Raw genomic sequence first — 17,734 nt, 5'->3', positions numbered from 1 at the left:
CCCACAGTAGTCCAAAAATCAAGCAGCAATCAATGTGTTGGTGTCACACTGCAAGATGAAATTCGAGCAGACTGTGTCAATGCTGAACGTGCTGTGTTGATTGTTCTGGGACAAATGGAGAGTTCTCTTTTCAGATTCCTGATCATGGGTAAGACAGGGAATGCTGATCATTCATGCAAAATAATGCAGAATTAGTGATAGGTCATTCAGAACAAGTGGTGCAGAAAGCTCAGTTCTGGTGCCACCTTGCTGCACAATAACACTCAGCCACACACAACTCTTGCAAATGTTGTGCTGTGGCAACAAGTGCAACAGGAACCAACAGCAATCCGCACAGTGTACATCATGGTGATGGTATTCCAGTCCATCCGAGGCAGAAATTTAAACCAGCTGGCTTACTAGCAGATCGATAGAGGGCAACATTAGTAGCCAGGCCAGCAGCAGATCCAAGGTGTGTGCACAGCACCAGTCAGTGCATGCAGGCCAGTCTGTGCGCACAGACTAAACTATTTCCTACTTCCTCTGATATTAAGTTTTAACTAATCACTTGGAAATGTTACTCTGCGAGACAACTATTTACGCCTGCACTGTGATGGTAGCCAGCAGTTCCAGTGCAGCCAGCCACATTGGATAGACCTCACCTACCATGATGAGTGCTTCTACTCTTTGCCATCACTGTGAAGTTGTACTGGCCCAAACAGGACTATGCCAAGTGGAGGGAACTTGGTATTTCATTTTTCTGCTTCTCCTACACTTGCAAAATGTACCCTAAGTGCCAGTATTGCAAAATTCTTTGCTACTGACTTCAAAGGCATTCAACTGTCACTGTTACTTTTTGGAACTCAGATTGTTAGAGGATTCAGTCAGTCAAGAAAGTTCTTATTCTTAAGAAGTAAGTTACTGTGTTCATCCCCTACAGCCCGAACCTAACTCCCAATGATGTCCATCTGTTTCGGAATCTCAGAAAATTACTGTTCAACCAGAGTCAGCATTTTGAGACTGACAGAGAGGCATAGATGGTTGTCATACATGGATTCCAATCCCTTGTGGCAAAATTCTTTGACACACAGATACAAAAGTTGGTCACACACAGGACAAGAGCCCGAATTTCGAGGGTGAATATGTTGCAAAATAGCTCAACATATTTTGTTTCTATTCCAATAAATCTTTCAATTAAATTGTGTTTTGTTTCTGTTCATGATCTATTTACTTCACATTTTTACACAATACTCCAAAATATATATATATATATATATATATATATATATATATATATATATATATATATATATATATATGTTGTTGTTGTTGTGGTCTTCAGTTCTGAGACTGGTTTGATGCAGCTCTCCATGCTACTCTATCCTGTGCAAGCTTTTTCATCTCCCAGTACCTACTGCAACCTACATCCTTCTGAATCTGCTTAGTGTATTCATCTCTTGGTCTCCCTCTACGATTTTTACCCTCCACGCTGCCCTCCAATACTAAATTGGTGATCCCTTGATGCCTCAGAACATGTCCTACCAATCGATCCCTTCTTCTGGTCAAGTTGTGCCACAAACTTCTCTTCTCCCCAATCCTATTCAATACTTCCTCATTAGTTATGTGATCTACCCATCTAATCTTCAGCATTCTTCTGTAGCACCACATTTCGAAAGCTTCTATTCTCTTCTTGTCCAAACTATTTATCGTCCATGTTTCACTTCCATACATGGCTACACTCCATACGAATACTTTCAGAAATGACTTCCTGACACTTAAATCTATACTGGATGTTAACAAATTTCTCTTCTTCAGAAACGCTTTCCTTGCCATTGCCAGCCTACATTTTATATCCTCTCTACTTCGACCATCATCAGTTATTTTGCTCCCCAAATAGCAAAACTCCTTTACTACTTTAAGTGCCTCATTTCCTAATCTAATTCCCTCAGCATCACCCGACTTAATTAGACTACATTCCATTATCCTTGTTTTGCTTTTGTTGATGTTCATCTTATATCCTCCTTTCAAGACACTGTCCATTCCATTCAACTGCTCTTCCAAGTCCTTTGCTGTCTCTGACAGAATTACAATGTCATCGGCGAACCTCAAAGTTTTTATTTCTTCTCCATGAATTTTAATACCTACTCCGAATTTTTCTTTTGTTTCCTTTACTGCTTGCTCAATATACAGATTGAACAACATCGGGGAGAGGCTACAACCCTGTCTTACTCCCTTCCCAACCACTGCTTCCCTTTCATGTCCCTCGACTCTTATAACTGCCATCTGGTTTCTGTACAAATTGTAAATAGCCTTTCGCTCCCTGTATTTTACCCCTGCCACCTTTAGAATTTGAAAGAGAGTATTCCAGTCAACATTGTCAAAAGCTTTCTCTAAGTCTACAAATGCTAGAAACGTAGGTTTGCCTTTCCTTAATCTTTCTTCTAAGATAAGTCGTAAGGTCAGTATTGCCTCACGTGTTCCAGTGTTTCTACGGAATCCAAACTGATCTTCCCCGAGGTTGGCTTCTACTAGTTTTTCCATTCGTCTGTAAAGAATTCGTGTTAGTATTTTGCAGCTGTGACTTATTAAGCTGATAGTTCGGTAATTTTCACATCTGTCAACACCTGCTTTCTTTGGGATTGGAATTATTATATTCTTCTTGAAGTCTGAGGGTATTTCGCCTGTTTCATACATCTTGCTCACCAGATGGTAGAGTTTTGTCAGGACTGGCTCTCCCACGGCCGTCAGTAGTTCCAATGGAATATTGTCTACTCCGGGAGCCTTGTTTCGACTCAGGTCTTTCAGTGCTCTGTCAAACTCTTCACGCAGTATCATATCTCCCATTTCATCTTCATCTACATCCTCTTCCATTTCCATAATATTTTCCTCAAGTACATCGCCCTTGTATAGACCCTCTATATACTCCTTCCACCTTCCTGCTTTCCCTTCTTTGCTTAGAACTGGGTTTCCATCTGAGCTCTTGATATTCATACAAGTCGTTCTCTTATCTCCAAAGGTCTCTTTAATTTTCCTGTAGGCGGTATCTATCTTACCCCTAGTGAGATAGGCCTCTACATCCTTACATTTGTCCTCTAGCCATCCCTGCTTAGCCATTTTGCACTTCCTGTCGATCTCATTTTTGAGACGTTTGTATTCCTTTTTGCCTGTTTCACTTACTGCATTTTTATATTTTCTCCTTTCATCAATTAAATTCAATATTTCTTCTGTTACCCAAGGATTTCTATTAGCCCTCGTCTTTTTACCTACTTGATCCTCTGCTGCCTTCACTACTTCATCCCTCAAAGCTACCCATTCTTCTTCTACTGTATTTATTTCCCCCATTCCTGTCAGTTGCTCCCTTATGCTCTCCCTGAATCTCTGTACAACCTCTGGTTCTTTTAGTTTATCCAGGTCCCATCTCCTTAAATTCCCACCTTTTTGCAGTTTCTTCAGTTTTAATCTACAGGTCATAACCAATAGATTGTGGTCAGAGTCCACATCTGCCCCTGGAAATGTCTTACAATTTAAAACCTGGTTCCTAAATCTCTGTCTTACCATTATATAATCTATCTGATACCTTTTAGTATCGCCAGGGTTCTTCCATGTATACAACCTTCTTTCATGATTCTTAAACCAAGTGTTAGTTATGATTATGTTGTGCTCTGTGCAAAATTCGACCAGGCGGCTTCCTCTTTCATTTCTGTCCCCCAATCCATATTCACCTACTATGTTTCCTTCTCTCCCTTTTCCTACACTCGAATTCCAGTCACCCATGACTATTAAATTTTCGTCTCCCTTCACAATCTGAATAATTTCTTTTATTTCATCATACATTTCTTCAATTTCTTCGTCATCTGCAGAGCTAGTTGGCATATAAACTTGTACTACTGTAGTAGGCGTGGGCTTCGTATCTATCTTGGCCACAATAATGCGTTCACTATGCTGTTTGTAGTAGCTTACCCGCATTCCTATTTTCCTATTCATTATTAAACCTACTCCTGCATTACCCCTATTTGATTTTGTGTTTATAACCCTGTAGTCACCTGACCAGAAGTCTTGTTCCTCCTGCCACCGAACTTCACTAATTCCCACTATGTCTAACTTCCCACTATGTCTAACTTCACTAATTCCCACTATGTCCCTTTTTAAATTTTCTAACCTACCTGCCCGATTAAGGGATCTGACATTCCACGCTCCGATCCGTAGAACGCCAGTTTTCTTTCTCCTGATAACGACATCCTCTTGAGTAGTCCCCGCCCGGAGATCCGAATGGGGGACTATTTTACCTCCGGAATATTTTACCCATATATATATATATATATATATATATATATATATATATATATATATATATATATATATATATATAGTAATGTACCAGTATATATACATTATGAAACAGGAAAACAGTGTTATTAGAAATCTAAAAATTTCTTGAACAATGTTCTTCAGATTTGTACACAATACACTAATAAAGATTCAAACAGATATGGGCTATATATTTTTTTAAACACTATATAGATTTGATGTTAAAATTGGCTGCAAGAAAGAAAAAGCTGTGCTATGAAAATGTGTGATTTCATTTTCTTTCTCTCAGTCAGTTTTAACAACAAGAGTGGGGCATTTAAACCATTAGACAAATTATTTCTTCCACATATATTCTTTCTTCTTATATATAATATTAAACAAAAATTGTATATACAACAATGTGCTATTTTGTTGTCGTCCTTGCAATTGGTTGTAACAGAAAACAGGAAAGATGTATTTATGGCTTATCAGCTTACAATTAGGGAATCTGAATCATCTGAAGTGAGAATGGGCACACACATGTACCAACATGGAAAAAAAAATGTCCAGAAGCTAGCAGAGTTACCAATCTTGTTTATGTGGCATTTGACAACTCAGTGCATGTACTATTTGGTGGTATGTTACTTTTACTCCTAAATAATTTACCTTCCACCTGATCTTTCTGTAACCATAACTATTAATTTTGCCATTTCTGATCTCTCTGTTGTGGTTACTGATTTTCCAAAATAAAAAACTAGGGACTGAGAAAATAAGCACATAGCATTTAGATTGCTGTACTACAGTTCCCAAAAACTTTGACAAGTTCCTTTATTCTTGAGCATCCTCATACTTTTGCAGCACAATGATTGTTCCATAAAATTTCTGGTGTGCATCTGCATAAATGTCACTTTAATCGTTACTTAGATGTATATAATGAAACATACTCTAAGAAAAAAAAAAAAAGGACACACTACTACAGAATTATCCAAGTGGGATGGATATCGGTAGTGTGAAGTACACATACAGACAAACAAATGATTACAATTTCAGAAAAATTCGGTGATTTACTCAAGCAAAAGAGCTTCAGAAACTGAGTATGTCAATAATGTGTTGTCCGTCTCTGGCCCTTATGGAAGCAATTATTTGGCTTGCATTTATTGATGGAGTTTTTGGATGTCCTGAGAGATATTGTGCCAAAGTCTGTCCAGTTGGCACATTAGATTGTCAGAATTCCGAGCTGGTTGGAGGGCCGTGCCTATAATGCTCTAAACATTCTCAGTTGGGTAGATATCTGGTGATGTTGCTTGCCAAGGTATGGTTTTGCAAGTGCGAAGACATGTGATAGAGTCTCTTTCCATGTGTAGGTTGGCATTATCTTGCTGCAGTGTAAGCCCAGGATGGCTTATCATGAAAGGCAAAAGGCAACAAAAGGGATGTGGAATATCATCGACATACTGCTGTGCTATGAGAGTGCTGCAGATGATAACCAAAGGGGGTCCTGCTATGAAATGAAATGGCACCCCAGACCATCACTCATGATTGTTGGGCTGTATGACAGGTAACAGTCAGATTAATTCCCCCCTCCATCCAGGGCATCTCCAGACATGCCTTCATTGGTCATTGGGGCTCAATTTGAATTGGGGCTTGATTACTGAAGACAATTCTGCTTCAGTCACTAAGATTCGAGTCTGAATATGGCCAACACCACTGCAAATGGGCTGGTTGGTGTACAGAGGTTAGTGGTAGTCTCGGTGCAAGAGACATCTTGAGCTCAGCCCCACTCTTTTGAGTTGCCTAAAAGTGGTCTTTGTGGTCACTGAAGCACCAGTTGCATGTCAGATCGATGATAATGATGAATCCAGGGCTCTGAGGGCATCTATGATGATTGTTCCATCCTCCTGTTCTGTTATCACTCTAATTTGACGGCTTCCTTCTTGATGCAGTGTTCAGCCATGGTACATGGATTCCTGCCAACATCATTGAATAGTGGCATTGTTCCTATTCAAATGTCGAGTGATTTGCTGTTTGCTGCAAACGGCTTCTTTGAGTCCACAACACATCCCCTCTCAAATGCTGACATCTACATATATTGCCCATGCACCTGTCTGTGAGGCATGACTGAGTACATAGAATGAAATTCAGAAAGACTTCATGCAATGGTATTGTCATGTCCCCTGTTTACTGTTCTTGCAAGCAGGATGGTGAACTTGTTCTGCAGTGTCACACATTCATCCATCAGCTGCCAAAATTTACAGTTTTGCATTTTCTGTCAATATCTGTATGTATATCATTTGTGACTAATTTGCATAACTGCTTTGTGGTACACCTTTCGTTTCTCGGAATGTATTTCTTGCTAAAATTTAGCAAAACAAAGTACAGATTAAATTAAAGTGTGTTGCTACTGGGACAGGAATCTCCAGCGCCATAAGGAAAACTACATAAGGAGCCAAAAATTAACCATAATCAAGGTTTTGTTAAGTGTGTCAAACATTATACATAGTATTTATAAAAGTTATAGGTAGCAAAAAATATAAGATAATATGTTCATTGCTAAACATAGAAGTAAGACAGTGGCAGTGTAGTCTACTGTCAAATCAGAATTGGGAACCCATGTTAAAAGTCAAGCTATTTTGCTAATTAATTTAAAAAATGATATTACTGTAACTGCTGTTCAAAATTAAATGGTTCAATAAAATCTGATGTAGACTTGAGAGCCCATTTCCAAAAGGATAATTTCAGAAACAGTGACAAAAATACTGTTTCAAAACTTTTAATAAAATCTGTAAAACAGATGTGGGATACACAGTATTGTTCTTAAAGAACAAAAATTCAGTGGCATGAAATGGAATATGAATCTCTGTAACCACAACTGCATATAATATCATTTCATATCCAGTTATTAATATTGTCAGTCAGTTCCTGTTACAAGGGTGTTACCCAAATGTGTCAATATATGCAGAGAAAAATTCTTTGCTTTGTAAGAGGTCAACAGGAGGTCTGGAAAGTTAACCTCCACACTCTTTTTCACCCTCCTCCCCTCCTAGAGGCATCTAAAGTAATCAAAAAGATTGTGTCAAACCAAAAGAAAATAAATTCTTCCATAAAATGCGTTTTTAATAAGTTTTTCTTCCATAAAGTGAAAAGCACTATAAATGCCATCAGTAAGTTTACAAGGGGGTGGTTAATAAAAAGATAGGTTAATTGTAAATGGATGTAATACATTCATTACAGTAGACAAGAAACTCAAATCCACGGAGATAGAAATTGATGACTGGGCAAGATTCAGCATCAAGAGTGGACACAAACTTATAATTTAGTGCTTCTATTGATTACTCGACTCAGTCCCCTGAAGAATGCAGAAACTGTAGAAAAGCTTCAGGTTGCTAGTACAAGTAAGGTAATCTTTGTAAGAGACTTTAATTGTGCAGCAATCAGTTAGGATAGTTATAGTTTTGTAAACTGTGGACATGACAAAACTTTCTTTGAGTAATACCAAACAGTTAGTTTTGTAGAAATTACAATATTTTGAATGGGATTTATCTGTTTTGAACATGAAAACAATTGCTGCCTTATGCAGAAATTCATGTTGTAGGGAACTCTCATGTCTGGCTAACGAGGTAATTCAGCTTGACACAGTTAAAAGAGTCCGCCTAAAAAAGAGGAATGGTGAAGAAAAGTTTAATTTAGAGCTGATACTAATTTCACCTGGATACATGTGGCTGGATTGGCACACCAGATGGAGTATAAAGGAAGTAGTATCAAAGGATTACTCATCAATTAATTACAGTAATTCTCTTGTTTCTGTCACAGCATTGGAAGATAGGTGCATGTCAGAAGTTGAATGGATTTTTAAAACAGAGAACTGATGTACAAACATTGTTAAATAACAAATTCTTGTCATGAGTTGAGTGTCAAGATGCACACTTACATTTCAAAATTGTAACAGCAACAAAAAGACAATCACAAAAGAATGAAGTTATAAACACTTCCAAGAAAATACTATATAGGTCATCAAGTATTCAAATTGCATACTGTCTACTCCAGTAAATTTATTCAGTAGGTGGTGCAAGGACTTCTGGAGAGACTGGAGAGTGTAAGGGTACAGTATCCTTACATAGTATCCATCATGCACAATGCAGTGATCATAAAAATAAAGCAAAGACTGTAATGCAGTCAACAGTGTGTGAGTGAGTGAGAGAGAGTGGAATGTTAGAGTCCATGAGTGGAAGTCGGGTGTGCGAGAGGCTAGAGACGGTTGCTTGGTAACGAGACTGGGGATTAGTGGTAGAATATAGGTGTAATGGCACACAGTATTTGATTTCTGTTGAGTGTTTATGAATGCTGGTTACAAAAGGGTGTTTTAATTAATAAAATCCAGTATTTGTGAAAAGGAGATGTTATCATTTAGTAGTTTTCCTTAGATTTCACAAGAAAAGAAGGGCACAACAATGAGTTTCATGAAAAGGAGCTATTTACCTATTGTGCTAAATTAATTAAATATAACTTTATCTTCAGCGTATGTGAATAATAGTTTTGTGCAAAACTGTGGGGGGATATTCCTTTGATTTCATTGCATATGCTGTGACAGTATAATACTTCAAATCCTCTTGGCTCATCAGGAACATATGCATAGACTTCATCTTTGAGTTTGCACCAGAGAGAAAGTCCTATGGTATCTAATCAGGCTGATGAGTAGGCCAACTGATAATTTCTTCACTTTGTATCCAGCTACCAGGAAAGGACTGAGCGGGCACTTTCCTAGCCATAAGTGAGTAGCATACTGGATGCCCATCATGCTAGTACAACATACATCTATATATTTCAAATGTCACTTCTTCTGGGAGAGTCTATAATGCTTTGGTAACAAATTGTGCTTGTCTTGTACTCATTAAGATTCCTTCAATATCGTAGGAACCAATCATCCATTCTCACAACAAATGTTCACACTCCACTGACTGTTGTTCAACCTGACTCAGCCAGTGCAAATTCTCAGCGGCCCAATAATCCATTTTCTGACATAAAGATATACATGATTTATGAAGGTAGCTTAATTGGTGAAGATAATTCTTTAAAGAAAGAACCTTTTGTCCAAGTGTCACACCAGAACTGAGCAAAACATTCCATACATATTCTGCTATCCCACTAGTTAATCTGCTGGTGAAGTGACACATGATACGGATGGAAGCTCTTTGCTTGTTAAAAGAGAACAATACTGGGTTGATGTACTCCAGAGGCACTCACAGTTTCTTGAGATTAGTTTGAATTATGAGCAACAGCTGTCAGAACTTTTTTTTTCTGAACTCATTGCAGACTTGCTCCTTACCCTCTGTGTATTGTTCCAGTGCCCTTCCAATTTGCTGAATTGTCATTCCTATTGAATACTTTTATGAGTACAATTCAACTGTTCTCTTCACATTCCTTCTTTGCTCTTCATAAAAAAGTAGTGTATCTGTTATCTTATGGTTTGTGGAAGATATTTATTATAGCAAGCTGACCAGTGCTCCACCCATGTGAACAACACAGGCAAATGAAAGCTACAGTTTCTCTGTGACCCTTTTATACCAATATTGTGGTATGGCAATACTCTGTTTTCCCTTTATCCAATCTGACATATTTTCTTATTTAAGTGTGAAATCATGGACTTCTGCCTAAGACATCAATCAGTTTCATGCACAAAACAGATGGAGTGTAGAATCTAAATATTGTAATTTCTCTGAAACTGCTAGTTAGACTTCAAATAGTGAAATGCAGTACAATTTGGCTCTATTATAACCCTTCATTAACCTCATTTTTAGTCTTTTACTCCATTTTGCAATCCATGTTCTTGGTTTACTGTTGTCTTTATCAGTTCTCATTATTCATTGGTCTTTGAAGCTCTACCCACCTCTCTCTTCCTAACCTGTACATAATTTTTTTTTTTTTTTTTTTTTAAAAAAAAAGAAAAACTTCTTTCCTTCTGTACAAGAACTGCAAGAGGCACACTTGAGAATTTCAACTTCATCCTCTGCTGTCAGTCTATTTTTCTGCATCTTTATACTTTTTTAGTTATTGGAGTTTGATGTACTGGAAATTACCAGCATTTTCTTTTTTTAACTTCCTGTGGTAGTTTTCATATCTTTTTGTTATTGGTAACGCTTTATTTCCACTTTAGATAGGGACCGCTCATCCACATAATGGATTATTTATTTTTGATTGCTATGATATATTAAGATAAATTTCTGAAAAAAATTGTTATTACTACAGTCACCAAAATTTTTATCTGCCTGGGCTGAATATGCAAAAAAATTCTCTTTGTTGCAGAAGTTAGACGAGTAGTTGATTTGTGTGCTGCTCCAGGTAGCTGGAGTCAAGTCCTATCCAAGAGACTCAGGTAAGTTCCTAATATTTTGTCACCACTATATGTGAGTAATGTGCATCAGCAGTACTACAACACATCTGTTACTACCAGTCACAAACCTTCTGATGTCATCATGATTATTCTTAAATCATATTTTATACAGTGTACTTTTAAATCTTTGATAAGGTGATGGTTCAAAAGAAATGCATCTTGGCTGATGAAGATTAATAGGAAAATGTATTGAAGATTTTTAATAGTTTCTCATGCACACGACTTTGGTTATCATACACAGCCTGATCTAAAGTATCTGAACATCTGTTAATGAACATTAATATGGAGTGTGTCCACTCTTCACCTCTATGACAGATTGAACTCTGCAGGGGATACCGAAACCAGAGAAGGTAGCTACATTGAGCGAAGTCGATATTCTAAGTCATCCCAAAGGTGTCCAATTGGGGTCAGGTTGAGACTCTAGGTACATCAGTCTATTTCAGGAATGTTATTGTCCACAAACCGTTGCCTCACAGGTGCTGCTTTGTGATTTGGTGCATTGTCAAGCTGACACAAGCAATCGTCATCTCCGAACTGGTCCTCTGTTCTAAGCAGTTCACAGTGCTGTACAGTGTGTTCATATCCTGCTGCATTTAGCATTTTCTGAAGTGTAATAAGGGGAGCACACACCAGTGCTGAGAAACACCCCTGTACCATAGCACTTCCTTCTCCTTCATTGTTAGCTGTACACTGGATGGCTTGTAATGTTGTCCAGGTATTCATTGAACTCAAGCCATTCCATTGGTTTGCCACAGGGTATAGTGTGAAACAATACTCCAAATAACTCTTTTTTCCAGTCATCCACTGTCCATTGGGATTGCTCTTAACAGCAACTCGACACTGCACAATAATCATTAATGAACTGTGACAGGAGCCCAAACAGAAGTTGTAGATGTACTAGGGCATTTATAAAAGCTCTGAAATACCAACTGAAACCTGGATCTGAAGCTAGAACAGAAACAATGGTTGATTGCTGCCCTTTACCATTTTGAAATTCATATCACAGTCATTGAGTACATTCAACTTCTCTAATGGAAGGTACTTTTATGAACAACTAAATGTTGCTTACATAGATTACAGAAATGCACAGACTACTGATGGTATTCTAGAAGTCAGGAGTGATTCCTTCTGCTGATTTAATGCGATTTTTTATGACCACTCTCTGCAATGTTCAATAGTCGTCCTTGTACATCAGTACATGAGGTCTGCCTGGTCTTGGTTTATCTGTCGTTGTTCCTTTATTTTTCCATGTCACAGTCACATCACCAACAGTCAAATTGGTAGCTATAGAAGGGTTGAAATTTCCTGATGGATTTGTGCCATCCAACAACTAGTTTTTGGTCAATGTCACTGAACTTTCCTGATTGACCTGTTCGCCTGTTACTGCTTCTATATTAACAACACAACACTCTCCACCTCCTTTTACACCGGTGGATCAGCCTCTCATGGCATCTAGTGCCCAATTACGCATTTCATAGTAGTGTGTTTCAAACTGTTCATGAAATAAAAGGGGTGTTCAATATTTGACTCATCCTATATAATTACATATCCTATTGTATCTTCTGAGAAGGAAATGTCAGTATGTCTAGTGGTTATTATATATGACTAAATAATATAGTTAGAACAACTAGTAGCTGTAGTTTCTGTTACTTTCAATTAGAAATATGCTAGGGGTATATACTGACAAATTCACAAACAAGCTGGTTCATCTGACCTCAAGAAGGATAAGCAATAATCTCAGGTCCTGTGGAGACATGTAAGTTATAAACATTACTTTTGCATAATGCTTTAGTTACTAAATAGCACTGATATCTCCTTTGCTACTGAGTATTTTTTGGGTCTATATTTGTTCTGTCAGCAGATGGATAGTTCATTCTACACAAAGAACTGTCATGGTTATCCAAACTCATGTGGAATTAATTTAAACATTTATCTGTATGGACAGGCATATTCTTCTGCTTACATTTGCAAAATTTTGGAAGAGCAGAGTTTAATGTACCATCTGTCATGCTGCACAAGGTATGGTAGGTGACCAGTCATGGTGGTTTCTTTTTTTACCAAAACAAAACAAAACAAGGCACCATTTGCCTTAATCATTTTAGGAATATCATAGAAATTCTAAATCCCAGTTGATGGGTGAGGATTTGAACCCTGCTCCTTCCAAATGCGTCAGGCCTTTTAACCACAATTCCACCACATGTGATGCTCACATTCTAGCAAAAACTACTAACAGATTTTTGTAATTCCAGGTATTCTGGTAATTTATGTGAAAGATTGTTAAAGTACAGTTTTATTTCTAAATATTTATTGTTGTGGATTTCTGTTTCTTTTATTTATACCCTTTCTCATCCAGTCAGCCACTTGTCGGTTTGTCCCATATGCTTAAAAGAAAAGTATAATTAGCTGTTGTCTCTATCAAGAAACATTTCTGCTTTTAAAGGGCTGATGATCCCAACACAGATACAAAAATTGTTGCTGTTGATTTGATGATAATGGCACCCATTGATGGTGTCACATGTATCTGTGGTGACATTACAAAGGGTGAAACAGCTAAAGAAATTGTTAACCAATTTGATGGAAGCTTAGCAGATCTTGTGGTTTGTGATGGAGCACCAGATGGTAAGTTCTATTCTGAAAATTACTTCAGTGTGTTTGACACAGTATACATTAAGTCAGTGGCTAATCAGCTAAATATCATCTAGAACTAGTTTTCAATATGGATACAAGCTGAAGAAATTAATTAAAATTTGTTCCAAGGCTGGGACTTTAACCCGAGTCTCCTATTTACTAGGCAGATGTGCTATATACTATATAACCCTGGCATAGTGGCTAATACAGCTACAGCGAATACTCTAATCCAGTGCTCTCCCTAACACAGCTGACGATTTAAAAAGGAGCAAATCAAGATGGGCTGAGGTGTGAATTGGAGACATGTAGATCATATGTGCCTGAGGTATAAACAAGATTTCTCCATTATGTGCAAAGCTAGAGTGCTATTACAATATCGGAGAGCTTCGGCAGTACTGACAGATTAAGAAGGGGAAAATCAAGATGAGCTGAGGTTCGAATTAAAGTCTGTATGCCGGGATGATGTAGTGGGTAGCACATATACCTAGCAAACTAGTTTTGTTTTACAATCTTTGTGCCTCTTATTTGGTAGTGGAATGCACTGATATGGTAATTTAGTTACTGTATCTATATAGCTTATACATCTAATGAGTGCCCTGTTTCTTATTCATTACTCTAGTGCCACACAGATGTATTAATCACTTTTGTAATTCTGTCTTTCCTTTTTTGTCTAGCATATTGAAAAAAATGACTTAAATGACTTGTATCAAAAGTCTGATTTGCTGGTAACAGCTATTGAAATGTATCCCTTTCGTTTCACAATATGTATTTGAGGGTACATCACTATTTACTAAATAGAAGAGGTATGGAGTAAGGTATAGGTACATCAAATGGATGTCAATGACACATGCGTGCTACTGTGTCAGCAACCAACAGTTGATATATCTCACTCCCCCCCTTCCCCCCCCCCCCCCCACCTCTCTCTCTCTCTCTCTCTCTCTCTCTCTCTCTCTCTCTCTCTCTCTCTTTTCCTCTGTGTGTGTATGTGTATGTGTGTGTGTGGGGGGGGGGGGGGGGTTGCACACGTGTGTGCACATGTGCGTGCACACACTATCAAGAAGAGATTTGCGGTGGGGTGGGGGGAGGTGAAAGCAATTCACTGTCCATTCTACAAATCTGTCTGCTGGTTAGCACCTCTTCCATATGGTGAGTAATGAACTATTGCCATATGCAGTAAAACTTCATTAAGACACTTGTGCATTAATTTTTTTCCTATTTAAAATCCTCTTTCACTTCTGTCCAGAAACTCTTTCGTACTAGCGTATATACACATTCCCTGTTTAATGTGCACCTCTCCCACAATACACATGCTGTCCTTCCATTGGTAGCATCTTTTTGAAAATATATGGAAGAATGAAAAAAAGATTGTTAGTGGCATCATGCATTTTCAGAGTCAGAGGATCCTATAGTCACTCCCCACCCAATTTTATTTGCTTTTTTATAGTTTAGTGTAAGATGTTTTATCAACTTCAAAGAATTGCAATAAATCACATTGTTAATTCCAAACTGTTACATTGTCATTAACAATCTGTTGTTACCTGGTGAACAAATTGTAGTGCTACTGAACAGGTAGAACAAGAAACAATGTTAACTATGATTAGACAATGTTTATTTATTTATTCCATGTGATCCGATGGTACACAGTGTGTTGCAGATGTCGGAAAATATCATTTAACATTGTTAACATATATTAACGTAGGCCTATAGTATCCTAATGTATTATATTGCTCAATGTTTTCAATTTAACACAAACAGCAAGATTACTGTTCTAAGTATTCATTTACAGAGTAAAAACAGTGACACAACAAATATGACTTCACGGCTTTGCTAAATTTTATGTTGTCTTCGATGGACTTAATACTAGTGGGAAGATTGTTGAACAGTTGGAGGCCCATGTGGAAAGATCCCTTTTTACACAGTTGAGTGTTTGTACGTATAACATGCAGGTTTCCATTTTTCCTGGTGTTGTGTTCATGTATTTCATTATTTTTTACAACTCTGTGGTCAGTTGGCACTATGTGGTTTCTGAAAAATTGTAGAGTCTCAAGAATGTAGAGGCAAGGCAGTGTAAGGATTTCCAACTTTCTGAAGATGGGTTTGCAGGAGTCTCTGGGTTTGCTCCCAGTAATAATCCTCATTGCTCTCTTCTGGATTCTGAATGTGCTCAGAGCAGTTGGACAATTTCCCCAGAATATTACATCATATTTTAGGTGGGCTTGTATGTAAGCATAGTGTGCACTGGTTAATGTTTTCAGGCTAGCACATGTTTTCAGTATACTCAATACATAACAGCCAGTACAAATCCTGGCATTTACCTTTCCTGTATGTGTATTCCATTTCAGATTATCTTGAACCCACAGACCCAGGAATTTGAAAACAGTGTCGGTATCTATTGACTGGTTATTTACAGTGACAAATGGCTGAGAGGAATTAGCATTTTGTGTTGTGTGAAAGTTCATGGAAGCTGTCTTTTTGGTGTTGATAGTTAATCTGTTGATTTTAGCCCAGTTGCTGAGTTGTTCAGTGGCCAAGTTCACAGCTTTTTGCACAGCACCTGTATTCTCCCCTTTGAGGAGTACAGTTGTGTCATCAGCAAATATTATTGTTTTGTGTGCATCAATATTCAGGCTCAAGTCATTAATATACAGGAGGAAAAGTAGGGGTCCCAATACTGAGCCCTGTGGAACACCTTGCTTTACAGTTTTATTACTTGATAGTATTTCGGTTATTGAGTTGCTTTATCTATTAGTATATTTCATGCTGACTCTCTGCATCTGATTGGTTAGGAATGTAGCCATCCAGTTGTTTGCAATTCCTCTGATACCATAGTGTTCTAATTTTTCCAGTAATATTTTGTGGTCAACAGCCTTTGACAGATCCAGAAATATGCCTGTTATGGGTTGTTTTCTATCTAACAGTTCTAATAGCATATTTATGCAATCATATACTGCAGTTTCAGTAGATTTGTTGCTTCTGAACCCATGTTGAGCTAAACTTAGTAAATCTTTTTTTTTTTTTTTTTTTCAATGAAGTCCATCTATTTTTTTTTTTTTTTTTTTTTTTTTTCAAAAACTTAGAAAAGCAGGATGTGATTGAGATAGGCCTGTAGTTATTCATATCTTTATTATCACCTTTTTTGAAGACAGGAATTACTTTAGAAAGTTTCAGAGCTTCAGGGAAGATACCTGCCTGGAAAGAACAGTCACAGAGGTGAGTTAATGGCTCAGCAATTGTGTGTTCACAATTTTTGATTACAGCTGCTGGGATACCATCAATTCCAGCTGAATATGAATTTTTTAACTCTCTGAGGGCTCTTGCAACATCATTTTCAGTGGCTTTGGTAATGAAAATTGACTCTGCACATGTGTGATATGCTCGTAAAGAAATTGTTGAAAGAGTTCACCACAACTTCGGGATTAGATATAGATTCATTGTTGAGTTTGATTTCTATGTTTGTGTGTGAAGCTTTCATTTCCCCTCTTTCCCTTTTTATGATATTCCACATTGCTTTTACTTTATTGCTGGATTTGTCAATGTACTCATCATTCTGCATCCTTTTTGCTTGTCTTATCACTCTTCTTAGGATACATGTGTAGTTTTTATAGTATTCTGTCAGTAGGGGGGAGTCACTACTTTGTTTACATAACATGTGGAGTATTCTTTTATGTTTGCAAGAGATTTTTATAGCTGGTGTAATCCAACTCTTGTTTCTATTATTATTATTATTATTATTATTATTATTATTATTTATTCTTACTGGTTTTTGTGGAAAGGCCTCTTCAAAGTGGTGGGTCATTTTGTCAAGAAATATGTTGAATTTCATGTTGACATCATTGGCTGTGTACATCTCTGTCCACTTTTCTTTACTAAGGAGGGCATTTAGCTTGTTCAAGTTCTATTGGGTGAAAAACCTTCGTAAAGTTTTAGGTGGGACTGGGTTTGATGTATCTTTGCTAACATCGACCTTTATAGAGTTGGGTTAAGTTTATTACTATTTGCAAAAATTTGATCTAGAGCTGTCTTGGATGTGGGTGTTATTCTAGTGGGCTCGTTTACAAGGCCATGCAGATTATAAGTTTTTGCAATGTTAATCAATGTTTCCCTGTTTCTGTTGTGGGTGAGAAAGTCTATATTAATGTCACCACATATAATCACATCCTGTTTCCACTGACTTATTTTGGATAGAAACAAGACCATTTGTAACAGAAAGTCATTAATACTACTGGAGGGGGGACGGTAAATTGTAGCTACAATTAGATTTAGATCTGTAAGCTTTATGGCTGCACATTCAAAGATCATGTCTGTTCCTATTTCCTTTAGTGTAGGAAGTGGGCTATATTCAATGTGTTGTTTGATGAAGATGGCAACCCCACCATGTCCATCATTTGATCTGGAATAGTGTTCGCACAATTTGAAGTTTGGTAGTGAGATTAACTTAACTACATCAGTGCA

General features: G+C 37.5%; 1 protein-coding gene across 3 annotated transcripts in view; it reads left to right on the top strand.

Moving 5' to 3' along the window:
- The window catches only part of LOC124801151 (putative tRNA (cytidine(32)/guanosine(34)-2'-O)-methyltransferase), a 77,606-nt gene that overhangs the window by 16,687 nt on the left and 43,185 nt on the right, over positions 1–17,734 (top strand). For all 3 annotated transcript variants that reach the window (XM_047263071.1, XM_047263055.1, XM_047263063.1), the window contains exons 3-4: positions 10,567–10,636; positions 13,095–13,273. In XM_047263071.1, coding sequence (XP_047119027.1) covers positions 10,567–10,636; positions 13,095–13,273 — 249 coding nt within the window. The remainder of the gene's footprint in view (positions 1–10,566; positions 10,637–13,094; positions 13,274–17,734) is intronic.

Source organism: Schistocerca piceifrons, chromosome 1 (assembly GCF_021461385.2).
Source record: "Schistocerca piceifrons isolate TAMUIC-IGC-003096 chromosome 1, iqSchPice1.1, whole genome shotgun sequence".
NCBI classification, from domain to species: Eukaryota; Metazoa; Arthropoda; class Insecta; order Orthoptera; family Acrididae; genus Schistocerca; species Schistocerca piceifrons.
Note: the sequence above shows the minus strand (reverse complement) of the source record. Positions and strands in the feature narration are given on the sequence as shown.